Source organism: Nilaparvata lugens, chromosome 8 (genome assembly GCF_014356525.2).
Source record: "Nilaparvata lugens isolate BPH chromosome 8, ASM1435652v1, whole genome shotgun sequence".
Classification (NCBI taxonomy): Eukaryota; Metazoa; Arthropoda; class Insecta; order Hemiptera; family Delphacidae; genus Nilaparvata; species Nilaparvata lugens.
The window spans coordinates 13,437,736-13,458,970 of NC_052511.1; the positions used below are offsets into that span (position 1 = coordinate 13,437,736).

The 21,235-nt window shown below is 31.8% G+C and overlaps 1 protein-coding gene across 1 annotated transcript; it reads right to left on the minus strand.

The window, feature by feature from the left end:
* Window positions 1-1,827: 1,827 nt before the first annotated feature.
* On the minus strand, window positions 1,828-19,498 carry LOC111044865 (rho GDP-dissociation inhibitor 1). Its single transcript, XM_022330105.2, has 6 exons — window positions 19,326-19,498; window positions 18,919-19,105; window positions 16,725-16,834; window positions 15,763-15,877; window positions 7,210-7,432; window positions 1,828-5,790 (listed from the first exon to the last, which is right to left on the minus strand). Exons 2-5 carry the CDS (start codon window positions 19,103-19,105, stop codon window positions 7,233-7,235), a joined length of 612 nt encoding a protein of 203 aa, XP_022185797.1. The 5' UTR covers window positions 19,326-19,498; the 3' UTR covers window positions 1,828-5,790; window positions 7,210-7,232.
* Window positions 19,499-21,235: the final 1,737 nt, after the last annotated feature.

Here is a 21,235-nt window from a genome sequence, read left to right on the forward strand (position 1 = left end):
GGCTTTGCAGAACTTACCGGTCAATTTGGAAATTTTGACAAAGACAAGAATTGGAATGACACTGGGCACCCTGTGGCTGGCTGGCGACCTGGTTGGTGTATGCCAGCGCCATACTGTCAATACTTTTGGCTGATTATTTATTTATTTATTTATTTATTCAAGGTGATACACATACTATAATTAGGAAAGAAAAAACAGGTAATTGCCCAAAACTTCTTCAGTTCCTGGATTTTCACATATTAAAAATAGTCCAAACAATTAGGTTAAGTTCAAATTTTGATTTCTGCCAAAGTTTCCGCACCATCCGAGGAAGATAACACAGATATAAAATTGATTTTGAATTTCACAATGTTGATATAAAGCCGAAAAACAATAATCAATCCGAAATTCGATTAAATTAATTGAAATAAATTAAAAATTTGAAGACAAAAATTAGACACTCACTTTCAGCTACTTTACAGCTGTTTATTATACAAAGTGCGCCAGAGAAACTTACTTTATTTGAAAAAATATTGTACGTTTAATTGGTCGTGTAGAGGGGCAGGAGGAGGTGCATCTGGAGGGGGAAGTTCTCAGATTTATCCTCCCTGAAGTAAATTAGCCATCATGCTCTGGTCTAGAGAGCAACGGGCCTTCGCAATTGAGAGCTTATTCTTTTCTAATGGTCAATCACATTCCGCGCTCGATTTGAAATTCCTCCCCAAAGACTCGTGGCCATAATTCGATTCTGTCGTGGGTTAACCCATTTCAGGAGTGTGGATGTGTCGCTAAACCCAGAAATGGTCTTTAACGAATCATCAGAACTCCAGAAAATATCGAAAGAGTGAGGCAGTCAGTTGTGAGTTCTCCAAGGCGTTCGGCTCGCAAACACGCAGCTGCTATGGCAATTTCTGACTCCACTGTTCGACGAATACCTCCACTGTTTGACGATTTAAATGAAGACCTTCAACTTCATCCCTATAAATTGACTGTTGTTCAAGAATTGACTGAACGCGATTTTGTTGCCCGTCAAAATGCATGTGATATGCTGATTGACAACCTGCCTGAAGACGCGGTCATTTTTTATGACAAGGCTCATTTCCACATGCGGTTTGTCAATGTGATTTTTTATGGGGTTATTTAAAATCTCTGGTTCATGTCGATCGACATCGGACCATAGCACACCTCAAGAACAACATTCGCGACGCCCTTGCCAACATACTGATTGACATAATTTCAAAAAATCGACCTCATCAGTGTATGCGCAACCCCCATTGTCTTAAGTATTTTTGTTTTATTGACCTTTCAAATAAGTACGGTACCTCAAGTTTCTCTGGCGCACCTTGTACAAAACTATTGTTTTTCCGACCAAATATGGGGTGAACAGTGGCAGTCATGCAATCCTGAATCAGCATTCGAAGAGGCCACATCAATATGCTGCTCCGAAATGTTCAATATCAACTGAATAAACACAAAAATTCTCCAATATAATTATAGTATCTACGTGCCCAAGGGTGTTTGTGGGTCCGTGGTGAGGGGGTATGACTAATTCTCTTCACCAAGAGAATGAAAAAAGTTCTGTACGGTATAATTGAGAAGTGATTTGTAATCACTGGGATTGCATTGTTAATAGGTATTATTATAAATTATACGTAATAGCATAGAATTTATATTTAGACTTGAGAATAAGCAATATGTGAACATTCTTATTTCCACTCATTCCATTTTCAATGCCATGTACCTTAATTCTCATTTTTTCAATATGAGGTGGAAAATGTTATTTTTCAATTTGAATTTTGTAGGAGAAGGTTGGATAATTATTATGCTCTGACAAAATAGAACAGCAAGTGTTCACAAATAGTCATTTATTTCAAATATAGGTAATACAATTCCATTTAAAGTAGAATAATAAATTTTACAACTTAGAAATGCAGTAAAATCCAAGCATTATCAAAGTATCATGCAGTTTCAAACTTACTAATTCAAATAAAACTTGGAACTCGAAAAAGTAAAGAAAGCGATAGAAGATTACTTAATAATGTTATTTTACAACTAATTTATATACAAACTAAGTATTGAAAACATATAGTTTAAAATCATTACGATAATATAATATAGTATTGAAATAAATGCTTAATTTAGAGTAGAGAACCTTTCAATAGATCAAATAAAATAATGTTAACCCCTAAAAATGTTCTCATTAGTTTAATTGATTGAGCTTAGTAAATGACACTTTTTCAGGAAAAGCGAGTGAGTTATGGATTTCGAAAAGGCACAACAGGTTACCCAATCAAGTAATACGGATTAGCAAGCACAATTATTATCTTCACAATAAATAGATGGGGAGTTGAAATCCAATTTTCATAAAATGAAAATACTTTTAATTACAATATACTCATCAAACTATTACGGTATTAGAAAATGTAGTTATTTTTCTTCTATTCATTGTTTATTTGAATTCTGTTTAATAAAAACTATGACTAATTAATAAATATTAATTCATGAATTAATTTATTAATTCATGAATATTTTGTAATTCATTGATAGTGTTCTAATGCCTATTAGGATAAAATACAAAATTGAAACCTCATAGGATGCTCAATTTTTCAAAGCACATTCGTTAAGCAAGGCACAGTTAGCTATTCAAACCAGATGTAAGTCGAAAAATGCCTAGATATTATAATTATTACAAAATGACTATAGTTCTAAAATCTATAGAGTTCCAACATCAATTTATTCTTTCAAGAAATCGAGAGTCTAAAACTATAGATAAATCCTGATCCAAATGATTGTACAAGATTCCACATCCAAATTAATTGTCAAGCATAAATTTCTTTATAAATACTCCAGCCTAAAACGATAAAATTATGCTGGTTCAAATGGTTACAATGTTTTAAATACAATTATTTTTATGTAAATCCTTATTCTAAACCATGTATCAGAATAACATTTACATTTTCCACGAAATTGATGCTGATATTAAAAATAAGAGTAAGTACAAAATTGTTTTATTGTCATTCAACAAGATATTGCTTAGCATTCCCCTGACAAACATGTAGTATTAGAAAGCGTGCCAAAAATATTTCAAGGTGAAATATTATTGTTAAGATCGCATTATAAATTGAATTAGTTTTTGTAGATATTTTATTAGATTTTCACTTCATTATTTCGAATGACTTTTAAAAAGTAAGTCTCAGACATTATGAATAAAAAAATCAATCATTATTTTCATGACAGTCATTGTATTCACAATATATTGCCCATGTTCTGTTCATTTGTACTGTACCAATATAAAAACAAGTTGAGCGGATTCAATATTTGAAAGCACTATGATAAGTTTTAAGAGAAAAAATACCATTGAATCAAATACAAGAACACTAGGGGAAAAAACATTACAATACAGATTTACAAGGACTGAAACTTCAGTGATCACACAAATTTTGAGCAGAAAATTTTGATTAATTATAAAAATAATTTAGAAATAGAATGCTACTCAGATAAGTACAATACATCAATCACAAATCTCGCAATTTTTTCAAATCAATTTTATCTTAAATTAACAACAGAAATACATTTATAAAAGCTTTATATAAATGCTAATCACGACATAATGATCATGTTTTACAGGATTACAACATCTATTCCACAGCAAACTACATAAATGTATCATTTTTTGACAACTACATGCATCATAAATACTAATCATGAAATAAGACAAACCCACAATTATTCATCAGAACATTTTCCAATGTAATATTCCAAGCACAATTTTGAACTGCAACAAGAAACTAGAAAATATCGGTCACATTCAACATCAAGCCATTAAAAATATTTTAATTGCATTGCTAATTTAATTAGCAATGTTCTTATAAAGTACTATTTCATACTTTATCCTGATCTGGTTTAAAATTTCAAATTCAACTACACACTTTCAATTTTTCAAAGATTCTCAAAAATTAATATATTATATTATTTTAACCTGAGCTGGTTTTAAATCTAAAATTTTACCACACATAGTTGTTGAATAAACCAAAAATTGAATGCTTCAAATTTTGCATTCATTAAAGTGAATATTGTGTAAGTTTTTTTCGAAAAAGGAGTGGGCCCAAGTCTTTTTTTTATACGCACTTAATAAAAAACGGTCAATTAAAATTCAATTACCAACTTTTCAATCTAGCTCAATCTCTCAATACATTCGTTAGTTAATTAATGTGTTAGACAATTAAATGATTGTTCCTATTTATATTGCACATACATTTATAAAATTAATATAGTATTATATAGTAACCGCAAATGAACTTCATGTTTACAAAAATTAATATATAAACCAGTGAACATATTTTCTATTTACTCATGTGAATAGGATTATTGAATTCGTATTTTTGACATAACTATATTTTGATTTTTTCTACTTTGGTGATGGATAGAACATTGATTTCTATTTTTCCTAGAATTATCCGACTTAAGTATGCTTGAAATTGAATAATATAACATTTTACCGCCGCTTTGTAGCAAGGAATAAAAGAAAACTGGCACACCTGGGAATTATTCTGAGCAAAATCAATAATAATTTATTGATTCAAATAAATTAAAATCAAGTAACAGAAATCTACAGGAGCAAAATAGTAATTGGGGGTGAGTTTCAAAAAAGCCTTGGGTAAATATATTTTTATAAGGTAAATAGCCTATAGTAGCAATTTTTCAATGAAAAGGAGAACAAATCAAAATTAAAAGGAATGATGTTTTCAGCAGATATTAATACTGCTCCCTTATCACAGCTCTCCCTATCACGAAAATGTAATATAAACTTTCTATTTATGACACACGGCAAAAGTTCAATAAACCTAAAAATCACACAAAGTGAGAACACTTAAGAAATCAATGAGAATGCAACTCGTGAATTTATTCAAGTTGAGGTTGAGTACATATTTTTTTTGCTGTGGAATTTCGAGGAATTATTAATTTATTTCATCTAATAGCATACAAATTACAGATTGGGAGAAAGGTAACAATCTTGACTCAAAAGCTGTTCGTCTCCCAAGCTTTAAAACATTTTATATACCGAACTATTATCCAATGTTTAGCCATAATTTCTGCAATACTTTACCAAATCAGCTTAGCTAATCTGATAAATTTTCTTAAAGCTATTCTATTTCTTACAGTTAGTCTGCAAGTTTCGTCACTGAGTTGGTTAATTGATAGAACAAATTATTTTATAATTTATTTGTTTATTCGTAGTAATAATATATTTTTACTGATAACTAAATATACTCTTAGAAGTCATTGTCTTGATGAACATTTGTGTACAGTTTATCATGTAATTTATAACATTGTAGAATAAAAATGATAATTACAGAAAAAATATATTCAAGTTTGTGACATAAATCAATCGGTAACAAAAATTATTACATAATTTTATTATTTTGCATTACAAATACATTTATTATTGATGGTACACAATACATTGAATATTTAACTCTCTTAAATAATATTTTATAGTCACACAATTATTTCAAGGCGGAATATACCATTTAAAAAGTTGTAAGATTAAATATATTAAAAATAAAATAATTTTTATAAAAGTGTATTGATCTTAATTGTATTGTTCAACTGGAATACTTCAAAAATTAATAGATACATAGTGGATCTAAAAAGTGTAGATATCAATAGATATATTGTATAATGCACGTGGGAAGAAATAATTCGGAAGGCTACCTACACTCTCTTATCATAATGTTACATCCTTTTGTGAGAGTGAAGGCTTGGGTTAAGGCTTACCTTCTGTTCCGTTGCAGTCAACATGCGGTATATCTGTGAAAATATAAAGAAGAAAACATGCATAAACAAGGTTAGATAAAAACTTCAAATGAAGGAAAAACAAAAAATAGTTCAAGAGTTATGAAATCCTTTAAAAGTTTAAAGTTTTTAAATCCTTTAAAAAATTGTCAAAGAGTTATGAAATCCTCTAAAAGTTTTCTCATCCACTAGCGCATGGCATCTATAAACATTTCAGGAAATGTTAAAATCAGAGACGTGGTGTGGAAACCTGGTAATATGTTGTATGAGCTCTCTTTGCCGTGCAATTTCTATTTTTATCAACCGACAGGGCAGCCAACCACACAAGTCAACCCGATTCTCGTGACCAAGTCTTGTTTGAACGTGGAGAAACCCAACATTAATTCCATCTCACCATAAAACCCAATGTTCCCAAATGTTACAGGAACATGATGAGCAAAACAATGCGCGTTTTCTCAAATGTATTGTGAAAGTCTCTCTGCGTTAGTCGTATTGTTCTGTGGTATGTCGGTCCCACATCCCACATGCGATAGTGGTTCGTCTGCAACCGGCCTTAATTGACCGAGCGAAGTGAGGGCTAAGATTCAAGTCGACGGTTTTGCATTTCTCTTTATGTTTGAATGTTTATATGTTGCGCAATTACGGCGAAACGCAGCAATAGATTTTCTTGAAATTTGACAGGTGTGTTCCTTTTAAAATTGCGCGTCGACCTATATAGGTTTTTGGAAATTTTTAATTTCAAGGATAATATAAAAGGAAATGGAGCCTCCTTCATACGCCAATATTAAAGTAAAAATCAGACTATAGAATTATTCATCATAAATCAGCTGTTGAGTGGATTATAAATTGCAAGCCATGACGCATGCAATTCAATATCTCAATGTAACTTGGTGAAAAATCAGCTTCTGTGTGGACTATTAATTGCATGCCTCATTGAATGCAAATTTTATGCACTATTAAATGAACTATTGATTGCATGCAATCAATAACTATAATAACATAGTATTGTCTCTCGACCTTTCTCTGCTTTGAACTCGGGCTGTCCTGTTGCCAGTATGTCTTAAAGGAGATTAGCTTTCGATGTTAACATTTTTGATACACCAACCCCAACACCCATTAGCCGTTTTCACACCGATATCTCGCCGACACGACGTACAGAAAAAAATACTCTGATGGACAGTATAAGAGGAGGCTCTGATTTATAACTGTGCAAGGTTTACTGTTCACAGAACTAATAGTATTAACCTGCTACATTCTTCAAAAGGTGAAAGAGAGAGTCAATTTCGTCTGGTGTAACAAACCGGGGCTGAATAGATAAATCAGATATCCCACAAATAAACAACAAGTCCAGGATCTAATCATCAGTAAGAATCTTTTACGATCGTTCAATTAATAATAATTTATCAAAGTTTCATGAAATAGTAATGAAAGAACCTTTGGTGTTGTGTAGCTCGGCATTAATCCTTCCAGTCTTTGCGGATGTCGAAGCACCACTCCCACTTGAGGTGTACGTTCTTGTCGTCGTCGGTGAAGAGCGAATGCACCGTGTAGCTTCCCCGCGACACCATGCCGGTGGGCGCGTCCTCCACTGGTGTCGTGTAGCTCTGCAGCTCCGTCTTCGGCGGGTACGAACCCACCATATGCGTCATCTTGTCCACTAAACAAAAACGAATTAAAGAAAAACTATAAGCACTAAAAGATTAAACTGACGATGGACACAAAATCTAAATCGATAAAACCGTAGATAAATATCGATCATTTTTCTTCCTCGAGGAAAAGACTTCAAAAATTCTATGCAGAGCTGAAAATACTCTCCAAACACAGACTTACATGTTATTTACTTTAGCTGCTGAAAAACAAAGGCATGGAGTGAACTCGACAATTTTTTTTAATTGACCGAGCGAAGTGAGGTCTAAGATTCAAGTCGACGGTTTGGTATTTCTATCAATGTTTAAATGTTTATATGTTGCGCATTTACGGCGAAACGCGGTAATAGATTTTCATGAAATTTGACAGGTATGTTCCTTTTTTAATTGCGCGTCGACGTATACACAAGGTTTTTGGAAATTTTGCATTCAAAGGATAATATAAAAGGAAAAAGGAGCCACCTCCATAAGCCAATATTAGAGTAAAAATCAGACTATAGAATTATTATTCATCATAAATCAGCTGACAAGTGATTACACAGATGTGTGGAGAAGCCAGTCTATTGTTGTATTTCCATAAGGTTTATAGTTTCAATCAGGTACTTGTGGATGAGAATACTGCGTGAGGTCTACTGTTCACAGAACTACTAGTAAGGAGGATTTGAATTTGAAAATGACTTTTCAAACTTTGAAAAGACCTTACATGTGTCAAAAAATATTTAGAAGATATTATCACAAATCATATCATCGCAATTTATGAAGGCACTAAGTGGACAATGGTAATTCAACAAGGGTTTAATCCCTAAGAGGAAAATCATTGGTACAAAGTGGTCAGATTGAAGAAAGAAAAACATGAGAGAAAAGATGATAAGTGTTATGGGCGAATCGCAGTAAGAACCATAAACCATAAACCTTCACATTATCCATAAACAGGGCATAATAAATTAAGAAAAAATATTCATATCCGACTCAAGCCTCAAGTTAAAAGTAGGAACTCGCTACGCTTGTTCAAAAACTTATACAATACGAATCTACACTAATGAATACGGTAGCTTTTCTTGAAAGCATATGAATGTGTCAGTACGGAGTGAATAGAATAAACAAATAACTATATAGTTTATATCGTAGAAACCAATGCTAAACAAATTTACAAAAAAAAAATGCAGTAATATATTATGCCTTATAATGTTAATAATATATGAGAAACAATATGGATTCACAAAAATGAATAGGTAGCCTACTCTTGAATCGTCAAGATATGAATGTGTAAAAGTGAATAAATTATTATTCCTACAACACTACATTTCCTACAGAAAATCATAAAAACTATCAAAGATTAACTAGTTCGAAAGATGGAAATAATTCATGCCAATGAAAATAATTTCATCTATTGATACTAGCTTATCTGTGAAACAGTTTCATGTCTTAATTCTATCAAATCTATACGCATGTGGTTTCTATACACAAGCTACAGAACCAGTTTATCTGCGTGCATTCTGCCTGAGAACACAAATATTTGCTATAATCGATCAACTATTGTAACATATTGTGTAAATTATGTACAAAACGCAAAAGGAAGATTAGATAGAAGCAAGAAACATGGTGACAAGCATTAAATTTCAAATACTTTGGTATCTATTACCAGTCCCTGGAATGGCATAGTTCCACCGTTTGCAACCAGAGTCGCTTGAATCGTTTCCACAACCAACTGATGAATATATGCGCTCGATACATAGATATATGATTTACAGTGTTGCCGTATTGACTCATCACAGTCTTGTAAACAAACGGCGTTTGGTTCTTCTTGCTCCCTATTCATAATAATATATAATTTATTGTGCTTGGCAACTGTCCAAGTGTAGTTGGACATCTTATTTACATAGCCTACTATCGCCTCTCTCCCTTCCTTTTCTTTTTGTCCATAATATAAAATGATTCTCCCTTCTGTCTCACCTGTAGGCTTACCAAATAATTCAAAATATTACAGTAAGAGCTATTTCATTATTACATTTCATTTTTTAAAATAAAAAGTAAGTTGAAGTCTCATACATATGAGATACTTTATTCATCAAATGTAATAAGCCTTGGTATTTCTCAAACTGAGGATTGTTAATTTTTGGTTAATTTTAATGAGTTGTATGTGGTTATGAAAAATGTATTGATTACAAAGTTAGGTGGAAAGAAGGCCACATACATAAGTTGAAGTCTAATACATATGAAATACTTTATTCATCAAATGTAATAAGCTTAAGTATGTAATCAGCTTGTAATAAGCTGAAATAATCAAATGTAATAAGCTTAAGCTTGTAATCAAGCCGTAATAAGCCTTAGTATTTCTCAAACTGAGAAATTGTTAATTTTAATGAGTTGTACGTGGTTATGAAAAATGTATTGATTACAAAGTTTGGTGGAAAGAAGGCCACATATTGTAGTGCGACCATAATTATAATATACTATTATTAGGTGTCTAATCACATCCAGTTAATCTTTGTAATCAATCCTTTATCCTGTTCTATTCTCAATTTACAGTCAAGAATTATATTAAATTGTAACTTCTGTGTAAGCTGCAAAGTAGCATGGAATTAATTATATTTTAGTGCTGTCTCTTTATAAAATTTGCAATTTATTATTTTTGCAAATCTTGTTTTGTTATGTGGATAGTAATAGAATAACTTTTTTATTTGATTACGTGACGAAATTAGGACATTAATGTCCACTCTACCACTTAACCACATAATAATGGCAGAGGATTGTACATTTTTCATCAAATCTATAATTCTAATTTCTTGGATCTTCATGGAGGTACCAACTTTATAATTCCCCCTAGTAAAACTAGCTGAGAATTAAAATGAAACCAACTTTATAATTCCCTCTAGTAAAACTAGCTACACACGTTTCAAGACACTCCCAGTCCATTATTTTTTTTTTGGCCAGAGGAGGGTGAATCAACACAGAGAATGGAAATGACCGTAAAGTATTTCTATTCATAATTTCCACCCTCGGCCAAAATCTGCCTGCAAACGTGACTTTCAAAAACGGAAAAGAATTCTGTGAGAGCATTTCTCAGTCGTTCTTCAAAGTGGAAAGGTTTCGTGAGTGAATGAGGTCTCTGTATAAAGATTGAATTGATTGTTTGATGTATCAGTGATTGAAACTAAAATGAAGGTTCAACATTTTTTAAATGATTAACTTTTAAATTTAATATTAGTTTTTAATATAATATAGTTAGATTGTGAATATTCATAGTTAGTTATCATGCCAATACTCGTTGTTCATATAAAAACTGTACCAAAAGCCGATTCAAGAATAGAGGAATCAAAATGCACAGATTTCCCAAAGAAAACAGCGATGCTTGGATCACAAGAGCAGGTAAGATGATGTAAAACTTTTTTTATCATTTATTTTCAATTGAATTATTGTGACATCCCTACTTTTAAAGTTTCGTTTCATTTTGGACCATCATTTTTATGAATATAACTTGTCAAGATTTCATATTTCAAGATGTTGACTCTATATTGATTTTTCGAACATCAAATAGATTAAAAGCCTGTTGTTCATTACCTATCATATTTATACGATTTGTAATAATTGTATCCACAAATAATAATACATGAATACATAAAATCATCATAATAAATACATCATTACCTTTTCAATCTCGAATCTACATAAAAATCTTTTTCTTTCTCTTCTCCTCTTATTCTTCTACTTCTTTCCGTCTTCTTCATTTTCTTTTTCTTCATCTACTTCTTTTTTTCTTTCTTCTTATTCTTTTCATTTTTCTTCTTCTTCTTTTTTTCTTCTTCTTCTTCTCTTCTTCTTCTTCTTCTCTTCTTCCTCCACTTCTTCTCAGACGTTTCTATTATATTGTATCCGACTCGTTTGAGAGACTCTTGATTAACAGTAAAATCACGAAAAAATGAATAACTAAAATTGCTTTTTTTTTAATTGGCTGTAACTTTCGAATTGTATTGAAACCAAAGAATTGTTCATTGGAGTGAGAAGAGGAGAAACTTTTTTACATCTTTTCAAGATTTAGAAATTTTATTGGAAGCATTCCACAAGATACGCAGCTTTGAATAGGCACTATAAAAATGGACCATTTTCTTATGTTTGGAAATATGGGTTGGAGTATACTCAACAATAATTTTCATTTCTTAAACGAATTTGACTCATGATACATAATTTTTTCAAAATACATGGAGCATTCTTATCAGGTGTACCTGGAATTCTATGTGATACAGCGCAGGATTTTGAATTATACATTCAAATTCTGACAATCGGAAGATATTAGTTGACTAAATACTGAAATTCGTCAAAATTGATTTTTCTTAAAATTTTACTCATTTAAAATCATTAAAAATCTTTCATTTAAAATCTTCATTAGGTCTACATTATGAGATCGTGATGATGATAAGTCAAAATCACAAGCAAACACCTCGAAAACAAGATGGCCGCCAAAATTTTCAGGGTTTTACTATATCGCTTTTATTTCAATAACCGTTCAAGAAATTCAACCGTTTTTTTAGACGAAAATATTTTTAAAATCTTACTCTACAATTTTTGTTTCATAAAATTTTCCTATAAACGCATATTTTTTAGTTACAACCATGGATTATTCATTGAATGCATTACACACTACACAGATGTCTGGTCATGTCTATTTCTATAAGGTAGGGTTTCAATATTTTTTATGATGCGTGCCCATCAGTATCAATATTCTCACATTTGAAAAACAAATTTAAAAGGTAATTGAAAATAAAATAAAAAAATGATTAAATGAACTAAATAATGCTGAAGAAATTATAATATTATTGATTGAAAAAAATTAATTTAAAATAGTTGAGAAATATTATTAACAGATGGAAAGATTATCACGGAACTGGATAAGTTATGGGAGACAAATTCAAAAGTGAACTGAGTTTATTAACATGAGTGAGTTTTTGATCTTGGAGAAAACAATAACAGTTTTTAAGAGTAAATTATTATTCAACTGTGAATTGTGATTCAACTGAATCAACTAGAACAGGTGACATCAGAAACTTGTGGATGAGAAAACTGTGTGAGGTCTACTGTTCACAGAACTACTAGTTATAAAGTATTGATTTAGTATAGTTCAGAGATTAGTCTCACATGACTATTACATTTTATCAGTTTGAATGATTTTAAGAACATTTCCATGAAAATTGAATCGTCCATGGATTGATAATAATGAGTAGAAAATGTAATTTCTACATTTGTATTTCTACATTTCAATTTCAGCATTGGAAAGTCAAGAGAAATACTGTAGTTCAATATTAAATTTTCTTCACCTCTAGAGCTGCTTTCATCCATAGTAACCTGTTATCCATTTGTCATTTTATATGTAGAAATTTATGCAACAATAAATATTTCAACTGAAAATAATTTTAAAACTATCAAGTTGCTCCAAGCACCATATTATTTTTATGGTTTGTATAAATATTTTTGTAGAGACTTTTGTAGAAGTGAAAATCGAAAAGACCTAATGTAACTCTATTTCTGACTTTTTAAAATATGTAAACTGAATTTTGGTTGCAGAGACAAGGTTCATTATAATTTATGACTCAATTAAAATAATAAATTCAAAAATTTTGCAATTTTTTCATTTGTTTATCACCAACTATCTATTTGCTAACATTTACTTTACAAGTAAGTTTGCATATGAATTTTATCACAAACTCTACTTAATCTGGGAAGCAATTAATTCCAATAATAGAATTATGAGGTAAAACAGTTGCATCTATAATTTGAGAGCAGCTTTGCATTTTATTTCAAATAGATTACTTGTTTGATGATCACTGGTTTATTCATTCAAAAAGTTGGAGATCACATTGAAAACACTGTTAATTAATGTTGAGATTCAAAGTCTCGCTGCTTTCTCTAAATCTATAGTGTACAGTCATTATTAATTAATTAAACATTATAATATTATAATATTTATGTATGATAATTATATTAAAGTCAAATCAATTCTAGTAAGACCGCATTGCCTAGATCAGATCATGATTGTTCATGTAAAGAACTCTGAACAAATGGCAATTATAGTAATCATCATTAGTGAGCCAAGTTTTATCATCTTGGGCCTCTCTGTCGCACAATTAATTCCCACTCACTCACACCTTCTCACAACATGCTGTGTTCAGTCATTGACAGAGAATCTTGTCAAACGAGTCGCTCTCTGTTCCACACTTCATTCCTACTCGCTCACACCAACTCACGCCCAATCTGGCAACACTGTGAAAGTGCTCACTGTTGAAGTATATTTATAGGTAAGAGTTGATCTGTGATATTTGCTCAGTGATTGTAGCGCTCCAAAGTGAATGTCGCAGCAAGATGGGCTACGCGCACGCCCATTGCCAATCTGTATAGGACTTAGTTTATCTGTGCTATTACTGAAGGATAATTGGTCGATTGATTGACAAAAAGAAACAAACAACAACTAGCCTTCCTTAAAACCTACAAATAATGAATTATGCACATGATGTGCCTATAAGCAGGGGTTTAGCTAATTTACAGATCAAGAAGATTACGACAAACCTTCTGAGCAGCGAAAATTATTTGAATTGTCATCTACTTCTAAAACAGTGCACAGTTTCACTACATGATTTCAAATGCCTAGTAAATTTTTCAGAGAAACTATTGATTTACCGTCTCACCTTCCACAGCTTCTAAACCTGCTCCAACCAAGAATGAAAGCAGAAGCAAGAAAGCACAGCACTTGAGGGTCGATCAACTTTTTAAACTTCAACTTCAACTCAAAACTGGATAGTTCAACTATTTTCTTATCCATCTTCCATTCAATTTTTGTATGGGGAGATTTCAATAAATATCATTGTAAGCCAAGAGAAAATTCTAAACAACCTCCACTTGACAGAAAGTAGAAAAAAGAGCTTAAAATGTTCGATTTTGTGCAGGTCTACATTATTTGTTTTGAGATTTAGTTACCAAAACTTCATTTGTAGACTAGATTAGATTCGGATTGAGATGAAAAATAAATTTACAAATTTAATTCTCGTGCTATACGACATATAAGATTAGATCATTTTCCCTAGTTAACGATCTATTTTGACAACTACCAGGATTGGTAGACGATAGTAGGCTATTAGTGAAGAATAATGTATATATGAACGTATAAATTATTCATACGGTTTTTCAGTTATGTTTTGAAACTTGCTTCTCTATAGTCGAATTATGAAGTGTTGAATTTGTAATCAACCTAGCCTACATGTTGATGGCATAGTTATGCCAGACCCATATTTTTTTATTCAACAAACAGGACTGACAAGCTTCAACAGAATCTAGCATACTCAAATATTGAGTATACAGTCATAAGTCATGACTATATATTTAGTATTCACACTTATTTTGGTATTTTACTTGACAGAAAGGATACAGATAAATTCAGTTCTTTTGGAACGATAAGATATTTGATTATAATTTTTTCAGCCTGTATTATGTATAAGAAGCAAATCTTAGGTAAGTTATTAGGTAAGCTCAAGGTGATTAAAGTTATCTAAGGAATTGTAAAATGTTATGTTTTCGCCAATAAACAAATTATTATTATTAATTTGAGGCGACAGTCAGTTGTTAAGTGAAGAAACTAATAATAAGAAGGATAACATAAATATATTGAAGTAATACACCAATCAGACACAAACAACCAAGGATCAGCAAGCACATTTCCAAATGTTGTAAGTTTCAGATCATGCATGAAAATATTCTGACATTTAAATAATTTTTGAATATTGCTTATTATTCAAGGTGAAAACATTCTTAGTGTGAGTTCCAAGTCACCACTCGATAGACAAACACATGAAGAACCCTACAATTCAAGGTGAATTTCAAACGAAAAAGTAGGTATAGAAGTGATCATCTATCATGATCAATTATCCACTGACAATGTTGATGGCGTAAAAGAAGTGCATGAGATAAATTTTCTTTCTAAACAAATCACAGCATAAAACAAGTATAATGCGGTTGAATCGTAATTTCAATTTGTAGCAGCTCATTCCGTTCAAGGGGGGTATCTTCATTCATCACAATAACAATTACATGCAAACCTGACTTAAAACAGTTCGTGGGTTAAGTTTGTACTATCACTTTTCCAATAGGTCTTGAAATGGACGATTGTTTCATTTGTTTTCCATGTGACATCGAAAGAACAGCAAAAGTTTTGAGAAATTGGTAATTTCTATTCATCAATCACAAGAATTACCTTGCCTTCATGTTACTTGATTCAGAAAGTTTTTGGCAGAACTGGAAGGTTTTAGATTTGGTTTGAAGTGAATATGAATATAGAAATTAATAAAAAATAACTTACCGGGAACACCCATTCTGCAAGTCTTCTGTACATATTTCAGTCCATGCACAATCTCTCGTTGTACAATGAAGTCTATCCTTATCTTGTATGAAATACCTTCCTTGATCACAAACACCTAGCAAAAACAAATGTTTCAATTAAAATTCAAAGTCAAAAAATTATATTATTATTATAGGAAAAAATTCAAATCAAATCAAGTATTATTGTTTACGATAGGCCTACATAAGTTTAGAACAAAATACACAACATAAAAAAAGTAATTAACTAGGTACCAAGAAGAATTCAATTAACTTAACGCTTAAATCAATTAACTTAAGATTTAATTTTCTTTGCTGGTGATTATTCCCATATAATGAGTTATTTCTATGCTTTTGCATTATTTATGACAGGTTACCCGTGCACCGCAAGGATCTATTTTAAAACTTGAGAAACTGAAAACTTGACGCAATAAAATTTTGAAGAATTGAAGATAGGTCTATAAACATCCCCGGTTAATTAGGAATATATAATTATGCAAAATTTGAAGTTAATCAGTCCAGTAGTTCAGACGTGATGATGCGTCAAATATAATTTTCTTATCCCGTATGTGTGTAATCCAGTTCTTTCCTTTATTACCGTATACTATAGATGATGAAAAAACAGAGATGAAACATTTTTCACCGAAATCCGAGCCACCTTGAACCAATTTTTGAAGGAACCAGCTCAAGTGGTCACCCGCTCAACGAGATTAACCTGCAAATGTCTCTCCTAATCTGATTTAGGCTATTAGAAAAACGGAACATCCCTCATTTTTACAGATTTAACTTCTTGTTTCAATGCTGAATTTGCTTTATTATCTTTCGGAGGAGACGATAAGCCGTCGGTCCCGTCTACCTAAAAAGTACATCAAAAGTAGTGATGTGGGCATTACCCTCAGTATTATTATTAATATCATCTGTTTTTAAGATACCAACTTAACTTACCTGTTTTTTAAGCTGGGTAAGATCGGAAGTAAGGTCTAGCTCCATGTCAGGTCGGTCTTGAACGCAGAGTGCTAAACGTTTCACAATCACTTTGCGCTCGTCCGAAGGATCTATAGAAACAATGTTACAGTGATAAGAAATTCAAGCATTTTATGCAATGGATAACTAAACACTTCAATAATTATTAATGAAAAGCTAATTACCATAAAAAACGCAAGTTGAAAAAATAGTATGAGGTATTATAGTCCAGTCAATATAGTCATAAAAAAGGGGGTGTGCTTGCAATTTATATTGTAGTTCTGATTTTCTAATATTATTTGCGTACATAAGAGAAGTCCAGAACCAATTTCTTCATGCAAAATTTCCTTGTGCTAGATACAGGGTGGCCCAAAAGCCTCGGATTTTCGGCTCATATTCCAGTTTTCAGCTATTTCTGCCAAATCTCGTAATCGGACAGAAAATTTTGCTCTCGCCTTTTTTTAGATTATAAAATTCTGAATAAAATGAGATCATTCGGAACTCTCTATCTCCAATGAGTACTGGGTTATGATTTTTCAAAAATGAGTGAAATTTGAAGAAAAAATCAATTTTAATGAATTTTAGTTTTTGATCAACAGTATCTTCCAATTGTTGCCCTTTATATGTATAATTCAAAATCCCTCTGGGCGTATTTTTGTGCTCTACAATCTGAGATCAGGTGGCGCGCTCTATCTCATATGGATTTCCAGGAACACCTGACAACAATGCTCCTCGTATTGTAAAAAACACCTTTTTTCAGTTTCAACTATCATCACCAACTACATTGTCCTCACATTGATATTTCGCACAATGACATAGGTTCATGAGATTATGTTCTATCAGAGTCACCCGTTAGATGCACTTAATTTCAGTATTTCCTAGTGTAGAGGTGCGCTTAAGGACACCTCAAGGATCACAATTTCAAACACTTATAACTCTTGACACAATTTTCAGATTTCATCGTACTACACTTCATTCTTCTCGGCTCGTCAAGGTGGTTGAAAATCATGCATCATAAGTCAAATTCGGTCGAAAAATGGAAAATTTATTGTTGAGTGTACTTAATCTTTATATTTTTTCTGTCCGATCACGAGATTTGGCAGAAATAGCTGAAAATGAAAAATGAGCCGAAAATCCGAGGTTTTTGGGCCACCCTGTATCTAGCACAAGGAAATTTTGCAGGAAGAAATTGGTTCTGGACTTCTCTTATGTACCCAAATAATATATTGAAAAATCAGAACTACAATATAAATTGCATGCACCAATGTATATAGTGACTGGTCTATTAGGTCAATGTTTTAAATTGATAAAAAATTAAATCCACGATTTTGATTTTTACATTGTTGACTTGCTAGAAAGCTCTTTCAAAAATTATGATATTAAACTCTTAATTACTTAAAAAACACTTCATTCACATGAGCTACTTTTTAAATTAATAAAAAAATATAAAATGTATGTCATGAAGAACCAGCAGTACATGTTGACTCGGACTGATGTGCATGAACATAACACCAGACATCGAGAGCTGATTGATATTCCCAGAGTACGCCTTCAGAGATCACAGGTGTGCTTCAGGAGTTCGGCATTGCGATACTTCAATAGGCTGCCTACAGGAGTAAAACAGTTAGATCTAAGAGCGTTCGAGAGAGTTGTATCCAAGCACTTGAAAAGCAAGGCGGGCTACTACAGTGTTAGTGAATATATGAGTGATGATTTGTCGGAAATGCTGTCTTGCTAAACATGCCTTATGTATGTTTTGTTTTGTGTATTGTATTTGAATTTTATGTTTTTGACGCCATCGATCCCTTATTATTGGTAAAGGATGCAGATTTAGGTAAAGGTAAAAATCTTAAAGCTATAGTTGTTAAACTATTCTATTTTTTTTAATAAAGGGTGCCTTAAGATTTTATATTGTTTTATTAATTTATTAATTACTTTTATGCGAATTATTAAAACTCAACATTTTTTTATCAAGATGTGAATGATTTACTCTTTATTATGGTCTAAATCATGAATGAAATGTGTATTCTTTAGAAAATTGAAAATTTGTCAAAATCAACATTATTTTAATGCCGCTTACAAACACAGTCAACATTCAACGCGATGGTTTTCATGGCCATAAGAAAAATTAACACAACATATATATAGCATACCTAAGAAGGTAAAAGGTACTAACCTACAATAACCTTCCCTTCCTTAGCTTCTCCCAATAGCATTTCCTTGTACTTTTGGAGACTTTCATCCTCGCGATCCGCTTCCAATATCTGCTCAATGGTTTTCTCGGGGGGAGGGCGGTAGGATAATGAGGTCTCCTCAGTATCTCCACCTTCAACTTCAGCCAACACTTCTTCTTTTTCAGTCATCTAAAAAATAAAATTCTTTTAAAAAAACATCTGACAAATTTAATAAATAATGATTCTTAACACAGAAAAATAATAGGCATCGAATCTAAATATAGAAAATGTTGCAGCATGAATCACAGCCGGAAATTTTGTGGTTGATAATATCGTTTATCGTACGGTTCTCTAGTTATTAGCTAAATGTCAGGCTACAATATAAGACTATCAATTACTGCATACTTACATTTATGTTTGAAGCACAAAAATTGGAAAATTTCTTATCGTAGAAAAGACACACCTCTTCCTGCCGATAAATGACAATGAAATTCACTTCTTGCAGAGAATCAACAAATTTGCAGAAACACAGAAAATTGAGAGAACTCCATCAAAGATTTGAGATCCACTGCCATTGAGATTAATTTCATTCCAGAGTTTGAAGTCAATTTTATATAAATGGTGACAGAATAAATTAGTATGAACATTGTAATGAATATTTCATGAAGAGAATAAAATATATTTTCAAAAATAAAATTAGCTCTCTTGTTATACGGATAAAAAACTTTTCAGATTCAATAATAAGTGCACTATCAAAGTGAGACAACGACAAACTGGGACTGTGTCAGAGTTCACAACATTCCTCAGTGGTGTCAGTTTGACAGTGAGTGTATTAACAAATAGGGACAAATCTTGTTTGATTGAATCACAAAGTAGGAGAACATTCTCTTCTCTGTGATTGAATCCTCAAGTAGAAGGAATTTTAAAAGAGAGTAAAGTAGATGGAATGAATATTCCTTCCACTTTGTGTCAAATCTTGTGTCCAACTTGATGGAGCAACTTAGTAACATAGTTTACTTTGATAAGAACAAAGTAAACATGTTACTAAGTTGCTTCATTTACTGAGCTCAGGGTTGTAAATATCAGGGTTGAAAATCATGTAAATTCCAAACTTGAGATTGATTACTACATGGAATTTTCAACAAGAAATGATCAGTAAAATACTTTTTTTTGGAAATATGTTGATTCTTTGATAATTTTTAAAAACGTAAATAACTAGAAAACTATTAGTCAAAATCTAATTTTAAGGATATGACTGTGATGAAGGAATTTATAATAATATTAATACAATTTGTTACTTTGTTTGATGTTTATGGATTTTTTTTAGTGCTGGAAGTTGAACAAAGTGCATTAATAAAGTTTAAAGTCAAACATTTTGAACGCTCATAAAAAGTTCAAAAACATTAAAGAAATATTGATTTTTTAACATATATCAAAAACAAAAGTCATATAAGGAATAAGAGAAATTTTAATGGTCATTTTTTGTAGCGAATTCCATGTAGAATCCATGGTCTTTGGCTGTTACACCCTGTCCCTGACCTGTATATATTTGAGCACTGTACGGTACATGATTGTGATGGTGTTGATGATATAAGATGAATTTCTGCAATAATATTACAACTGGAGAAATTATTTCCTTTATATTTGAGCGCATTACCTGTAGCCTACATGTCAAGGTGAATTTCTGCAATTACAACAGGAGGAACGACTTCCACAATCATAGCACCAAACAGATTCACAATCGATGTACTGTTTTGCCACTTTCTAGGACTCAGGACCCATTTCCTACTCTGGCTCTGAAGATCTTCAACAAGCTTCCAACAAAATTAAAGAGCTCATCAGTGCTCAGGAATTCAGAGTGAAACTTAAGCGTTTGCTACAAGTCAACCCAATCTATAGGTTGCATTAGTTTTTTAATTAACAGTGGACAACTTGCTGTATCTTGGCCTATCAAGTTCTATTGTTGACCAACTTTTCTAGGTTCAACATGAGCTGTTGTTGCACTCATCCTAATCTCTCCAATTATTACCCGCAAACTAACTCACAAAAAATCTTGGATAAAAATTATAAGATTCAAGGGAAAAAATAAAAATGGAGCATCACTCCAATCAATCTTCTAGAATCACAGTCTATATTTTCAAATATAAAACAATACATTTTATTTTGATGCAACCAAACTGGCTTAGCTGGTCTCGGTTCAGAATAAGTGTGTTCAAGTTCTCTATAAATCAAATGTATGAAAATTAAAGGTTTATGCAAAATTTGATCAGTTTTTGTGCCGGCTGCCTAAAAACAGTAGTTAGGTCATGTCAGAGGCCC